This window comes from Phoxinus phoxinus, assembly GCF_949152265.1.
Source record: "Phoxinus phoxinus genome assembly, chromosome: 24".
NCBI lineage: Eukaryota > Metazoa > Chordata > Actinopteri > Cypriniformes > Leuciscidae > Phoxinus > Phoxinus phoxinus.
The window spans coordinates 352,939-360,599 of NC_136899.1; the positions used below are offsets into that span (position 1 = coordinate 352,939).

At 38.1% G+C, this 7,661-nt stretch overlaps 1 protein-coding gene across 1 annotated transcript; it reads left to right on the forward strand.

Annotated features, from left to right (window-relative positions):
• Positions 1-305: 305 nt before the first annotated feature.
• Positions 306-6,232, forward strand: LOC306992661 (ependymin; the record flags this gene model as incomplete). Its single annotated transcript, XM_079601792.1, has 6 exons — positions 306-366; positions 483-517; positions 4,580-4,714; positions 4,837-5,023; positions 5,703-5,790; positions 6,039-6,232. The coding sequence occupies 6 exons, from the start codon at positions 306-308 to the stop codon at positions 6,166-6,168; spliced, it is 636 nt and encodes a 211-aa protein (XP_079457918.1). The 3' UTR covers positions 6,169-6,232.
• Positions 6,233-7,661: the final 1,429 nt, after the last annotated feature.

Genomic DNA, 7,661 nt, shown 5'->3' on the forward strand with positions numbered 1-7,661 from the left:
TGTTATGATTTAATGTGAAAGTTCTCGGAACATATTTCTGTCAGCTGGGAAGATTTTACACATTCAAAATCACGAACTCGGGAATCTTGATAAATGCTTATCATTATTATTGATGAATATTGTGGAATTTTCCTGTATCTCTGCAGGCTAAAGTGAGTCATAAATCTGAAATGATTGACAGGCGTGTAATCTGCTGTGTGTGGCGTAACGGTGGGGTGTGTCTCACCTGTGCAGGTGTGTGTGTGTGTGTGTGTGTGTGTGTATAAGAGAGAGTGTGAGCGCTCTTCATCTTCATCTTCATCATCATGAGAGGTTTGATCCTGCTCTTGTCCTGCAGCTTCATCAGCGCTCAGCCTCGGCCCTGCGGTGAATATTCACATTCATATCTCTATATTCACATTCATATCTTTATATTCACATTCATATCTCTATATTCACATCATTCATTCCTCTGTGATGAGTTAACTCTCTCTCTCTAACAGAGTCTCCGGCTCAGTATGTGGGCGGCGTGTCTATGGTGAGTGTCTCTCTCTCTCTTAATTATTACTTTAAAAAGCCATAATTATGACAAACAACAAATTTTTTCATAATTTAGTTTTTACATGTCATCATTTTTACCTTTTATGTTGTTATTGTTATAACGTTTTATGTCATATCTCACCTTTTACTGTCATAATTATAACTTTTTACATCATAATTTCAGTTGTATGTCATAATTTTGACTTTCCAAGTCAACATTTCAAGTAAATTCCAAATTTTATCTAATAGTTTTTACGTCATAATTTGTCATAATTACAACTTAGTATGTCATAATTTGTCAATATTCTCTCATGTCAATATTCGTGATGGTTTCAGTCATAATTTTGATTTGTCATATTTTCAGTCATAATTTTGATTTGTCATATTCGTGACGGTTTCAGTCATAATTTTGATTTGTCATATTTTCAGTCATAATTTTGATTTGTCATATTCGTGACGGTTTCAGTCATAATTTTGATTTGTTTTATTTTCAGTCATAATTTTGATTTGTCATATTCGAGATTATTTCAGTCATAATTTTGATTAGTCATATTCGTGACGGTTTTTGATTAGTCATATTCGTGACGGTTTCAGTCATAATTTTGATTTGTCTTATTTTCAGTCATAATTTTGATTTGTCATATTCGAGATTATTTCAGTCATAATTTTGATTAGTCATATTCGTGACGGTTTTTGATTAGTCATATTCGTGACGGTTTCAGTCATAATTTTGATTTGTCTTATTTTCAGTCATAATTTTGATTTGTCATATTTTCAGTCATAATTTTGATTTGTCATATTTTCAGTCATCATTTTGTTTTGTCATATTTGTAATTGTTTTTGATTTGTTATATTCGTGAGTTTCAGTCATCATTTTGACTTATGTCATATTTGTGATTGTTTCAGTCATAATTTTGATTTGTCATTTTCTAGACTTTTTCAGTCATAATTTTGATTTGTCATTTTTTCAGTCATAATTTTGATTATATTCGAGACGTTTTTGGTCAGTCATATTCGTGACGGTTTTGGTCAGTCATATTCGAGACGGTTTTGATTAGTCATATTCGTGACGGTTTTTGATTAGTCATATTCGTGCCGGTTTTTGATTAGTCATATTCGAGACGGTTTTGATTAGTCATATTCGTGACGGTTTTTGATTAGTCATATTCGTGACGGTTTTTGATTAGTCATATTCGAGACAGTTTTTGATTAGTCATATTCGTGCCGGTTTTTGATTAGTCATATTCGTGACGGTTTTTGATTAGTCATATTCGTGACGTTTTTGATCAGTCATATTCGAGACGGTTTTTGATTAGTCATATTCGTGACGGTTTTTGATTAGTCATATTCGTGACGTTTTTGATCAGTCATATTCGAGACGGTTTTTGATCAGTCATATTCGTGCCGGTTTTTGATTAGTCATATTCGTGACGGTTTTTGATTAGTCATATTCGTGACGTTTTTGATCAGTCATATTCGAGACGGTTTTTGATTAGTCATATTCGTGACGGTTTTTGATTAGTCATATTCGAGACAGTTTTTGATTAGTCATATTCGTGCCGGTTTTTGATTAGTCATATTCGTGACGGTTTTTGATTAGTCATATTCGTGACGTTTTTGATCAGTCATATTCGAGACGGTTTTTGATTAGTCATATTCGTGACGGTTTTTGATTAGTCATATTCGTGACGGTTTTTGATTAGTCATATTCGTGACTGTTTTTGATTAGTCATATTCGTGACGGTTTTTGATTAGTCATATTCGTGACAGTTTTTGATTAGTCATATTCGTGACGTTTTTGATCAGTCATATTCGTGACGGTTTTTGATTAGTCATATTCGAGACAGTTTTTGATTAGTCATATTCGTGCCGGTTTTTGATTAGTCATATTCGTGACGGTTTTTGATTAGTCATATTCGTGACGTTTTTGATCAGTCATATTCGAGACGGTTTTTGATTAGTCATATTCGTGACGGTTTTTGATTAGTCATATTCGTGACGGTTTTTGATCAGTCATATTCGTGACGGTTTTTGATCAGTCATATTCGTGACGTTTTTTGATTAGTCATATTCGAGACAGTTTTTGATTAGTCATATTCGAGACAGTTTTTGATTAGTCATATTCGTGACAGTTTTTGATCAGTCATATTCGAGACGGTTTTTGATTAGTCATATTCGTGACGGTTTTTGATTAGTCATATTCGAGACGTTTTTGGTCAGTCATATTCGTGACGGTTTTGGTCAGTCATATTCGAGACGGTTTTGGTCAGTCATATTCGTGACGGTTTTTGATTAGTCATATTCGTGGCGGTTTTTGATTAGTCATATTCGTGACGGTTTTTGATTAGTCATATTCGAGACAGTTTTTGATTAGTCATATTCGTGGCGGTTTTTGATTAGTCATATTCGTGACGGTTTTTGATTAGTCATATTCGTGGCGGTTTTTGATTAGTCATATTCGTGCCGGTTTTTGATTAGTCATATTCGTGACGGTTTTTGATTAGTCATATTCGTGACGTTTTTGATCAGTCATATTCGTGACGTTTTTTGATTAGTCATATTCGAGACAGTTTTTGATTAGTCATATTCGAGACGGTTTTTGATCAGTCATATTCGAGACGTTTTTGGTTAGTCATATTCGAGACGGTTTTGGTCAGTCATATTCGTGACGGTTTTTGATTAGTCATATTCGAGACGTTTTTGGTCAGACATATTCGAGACGGTTTTGGTCAGTCATATTCGAGACGTTTTTGGTCAGACATATTCGAGACGGTTTTGGTCAGTCATATTCGAGACGTTTTTGGTCAGACATATTCGAGACGTTTTTGATTAGTCATATTCGTGACGGTTTTTGATTAGTCATATTCGAGACGGTTTTTGATTAGTCATATTCGTGACAGTTTTTGATTAGTCAAATTCGAGACGTTTTTGATTAGTCATATTCGTGACGGTTTTTGATTAGTCATATTCGTGACGGTTTTTGATTAGTCATATTCGAGACGTTTTTGATTAGTCATATTCGTGACGGTTTTTGATTAGTCATATTCGTGACGGTTTTTGATTAGTCATATTCGTGACGGTTTTTGATTAGTCATATTCGTGACGGTTTTTGATTAGTCATATTTGTGACGGTTTTTGATTAGTCATATTCGAGACGTTTTTGATCAGTCATATTCGTGACGGTTTTTGATCAGTCATATTCGAGACGGTTTTGGTCAGTCATATTCGAGACGGTTTTGGTCAGTCATATTCGAGAAGGTTTTGGTCAGTCATATTCGAGACGGTTTTGGTCAGTCATATTCGTGACGGTTTTTGATCAGTCATATTCGTGACAGTTTTTGATTAGTCATATTCGAGACGGTTTTGGTCAGTCATATTCGTGACGGTTTTGGTCAGTCATATTCGTGACGGTTTTGGTCAGTCATATTCGTGACGGTTTTGATCAGTCATATTCGTGACGGTTTTTGATCAGTCATATTCGAGACGGTTTTGGTCAGTCATATTCGTGACGGTTTTGGTCAGTCATATTCGTGACGGTTTTGGTCAGTCATATTCGAGACGGTTTTGGTCAGTCATATTCGTGACGGTTTTGGTCAGTCATATTCGTGACAGTTTTTGATTAGTCATATTCGAGACGGTTTTGATCAGTCATATTCGTGACAGTTTTTGATTAGTCATATTCGTGACGGTTTTGGTCAGTCATATTCGAGACGGTTTTGGTCAGTCATATTCGTGACGGTTTTGGTCAGTCATATTCGTGACGGTTTTTGGTCAGTCATATTCGTGACAGTTTTTGATTAGTCATATTCGTGACAGTTTTTGATTAGTCATATTCGAGACGGTTTTTGATTAGTCATATTCGTGACAGTTTTTGATTAGTCATATTCGAGACGTTTTTGATCAGTCATATTCGTGACAGTTTTTGATTAGTCATATTCGTGACAGTTTTTGATTAGTCATATTCGTGACGGTTTTTGATCAGTCATATTCGTGACGGTTTTTGATCAGTCATATTCGTGACGGTGTCAGTGATGTAATGCTGCTGTTGTTCGTCCTCCAGACGGCCGCTGATGGCATCATAACCTCTGCCGCCACATACTCGTATGATGCTCACGCTCAGCAGATCCGCTTCAGGAACTACATGGTCATCTATAACGAGACCGTCCTGATGGATCTGCTCATGCACTTCAGAACGGCGAGTAACACACACACTCACACACACACACTGATGAGGTTCCTCATGAACCACAAATGCGGATAAAGAAGCTTTAGTGAGAAGCTCCCGTCATCATGTGAGTGTTTCTCCCGGATCCACAGGGCATCATGTATGAGATCGATTACTCGCGCCTGCACTGTGAGAAGAAGGTTCTGGAGACCCGGTTCCACCCGACGCGGGTCCCGGCCGACGCCTCATTCATGAGTCAGGTGATCCTGGGAACCACTTCTGTTCCGGGTCTGGGTCTGCTGACCAACTCCTGGGTCGGGGAGATTCCTGAGATCCAGGGTGAGTGCAGTCCGCTTTATTCCACAGTCATAAACAATAACAACAGCAATCTTCATCAAACATCAGAACCGCTCAGATTAGCCCAGTTTAGTTCTGTGCAGCTGCTGTGAATCATCTGTCCTGTAGTGAGTCGTGAATCATCTGTCCTGTAGTGAGTCGTGAATCATTTGTCCTGTAGTGAGTCGTGAATCATCTGTCCTGTAGTGAATCATCTGTCCTGTAGTGAATCGTGAATCATCTGTCCTGTAGTGAATCGTGAATCATCTGTCCTGTAGTGAATCGTGAATCATCTGTCCTGTAGTGAGTCGTGAATCATCTGTCCTGTAGTCAATCGTGAATCATCTGTCCTGTAGTCAATCGTGAATCATCTGTCCTGTAGTCAATCGTGAATCATCTGTCCTGTAGTGAATCGTGAATCATCTGTCCTGTAGTGAGTCGTGAATCATCTGTCCTGTAGTGAGTCGTGAATCATCTGTCCTGTAGTCAATCGTGAATCATCTGTCCTTTATTGAATCGTGAATCATCTGTCCTGTAGTGAGTCGTGAATCATCTGTCCTGTAGTGAGTCGTGAATCATCTGTCCTGTAGTGAATCGTGAATCATCTGTCCTGTAGTGAGTCGTGAATCATCTGTCCTGTAGTGAATCAGTCTGTAGTGAATCATGTGTGTGTCGTCTCCAGCTCAGTACATGTTGACCTTCACTGAGTTCACCTGTCTGCCAGTCAGCGCGTCGGTCTTCACGCCACAGACTGGATGGATCACCATGAGGTGCAGCATCTCTCTCTCACACACACACACACACACACACACACACACACACACACACACACACACACACACACACACACACACACACACACACACACACACACACACACACACACACACACACACACACACACACACACACACACACACACACACACACACACACACACACACACACACACACTCCACTATCACAGTGTTTGATGATGTTTAATAATCACATTCATAAACGTGTCTCTGTTTCTCAGTTTCTATAATCATCTGCTGGGCGTTCAGAATCCTCAAGACTTCATCCCGCCGTTCTTCTGTCCCGCGTCGGCTCAGAACGAGCATCTACCCAAGACCAACTTCATGAAGGCCCTGCGCCCGCACCAGTGAACACTCGCACCAGTGAACACTCGCACCAGTGAACACTCGCACCAGTGAACACTCGCACCAGTGAACACTCTTCATTCCTCATCAGACGCAGTGAATCACTGAATAAACACAAATGTCTTCATCATCTGAAGCTTTAATGTCTTGATTTCGTCTCCATCTGTGTCTTCTGCACTGATGTCCATGCAGGACGCTCATTAAAACACAACAAACACTTCAGTAAACTTCTAACCATCCAATCAGTAAAGACATTATTCTGTGATGAAAAATAAACCCTAAAGATACACATGATCATATATGTATACATTTATTATGCAGCTTTATGGAATTTAAGTGTAGAGATTTAGTGTATGATTTAGTGTAGAGATTTAGTGTAGAGATTTAGTGTAGAGATTTAGTGTAGAGATTTAGTGTATGATTTAGTGTAGAGATTTAGTGTAGAGATTTAGTGTAGAGATTTAGTGTAGAGATTTAGTGTAGAGAGTTAGTGTAGAGAGTTAGAGTAGAGAGTTAGTGTAGAGAGTTAGTGTAGAGAGTTAGTGTAGAGAGTTAGAGTAGAGAGTTAGTGTAGAGAGTTAGTGTAGAGAGTTAGTGTAGAGAGTTAGAGTAGAGAGTTAGTGTAGAGAGTTAGTGTAGAGAGTTAGAGTAGAGAGTTAGTGTAGAGATTTAGTGTAGAGATTTAGTGTAGAGAGTTAGAGTAGAGAGTTAGTGTAGAGAGTTAGTGTAGAGAGTTAGTGTAGAGAGTTAGTGTAGAGAGTTAGTGTAGAGAGTTAGAGTAGAGAGTTAGTGTAGAGATTTAGTGTAGAGAGTTAGAGTAGAGAGTTAGTGTAGAGAGTTAGTGTAGAGATTTAGTGTAGAGAGTTAGAGTAGAGAGTTAGTGTAGAGAGTTAGAGTAGAGAGTTAGTGTAGAGAGTTAGAGTAGAGAGTTAGTGTAGAGAGTTAGTGTAGAGATTTAGTGTAGAGAGTTAGTGTAGAGAGTTAGTGTAGAGAGTTAGAGTAGAGAGTTAGTGTAGAGATTTAGTGTAGAGAGTTAGTGTAGAGAGTTAGTGTAGAGAGTTAGTGTAGAGATTTAGTGTAGAGATTTAGTGTAGAGATTTAGTGTAGAGAGTTAGTGTAGAGAGTTAGTGTAGAGAGTTAGAGTAGAGAGTTAGTGTAGAGAGTTAGAGTAGAGAGTTAGTGTAGAGAGTTAGTGTAGAGAGTTAGTGTAGAGAGTTAGTGTAGAGATTTAGAGTAGAGAGTTAGTGTAGAGATTTAGTGTAGAGAGTTAGAGTAGAGAGTTAGTGTAGAGATTTAGTGTAGAGATTTAGTGTAGAGAGTTAGAGTAGAGAGTTAGTGTAGAGAGTTAGTGTAGAGAGTTAGTGTAGAGATTTAGTGTAGAGAGTTAGTGTAGAGAGTTAGTGTAGAGAGTTAGTGTAGAGAGTTAGAGTAGAGAGTTAGTGTAGAGATTTAGTGTAGAGAGTTAGAGTAGAGAGTTAGTGTAGAGAGTTAGTGTAGAG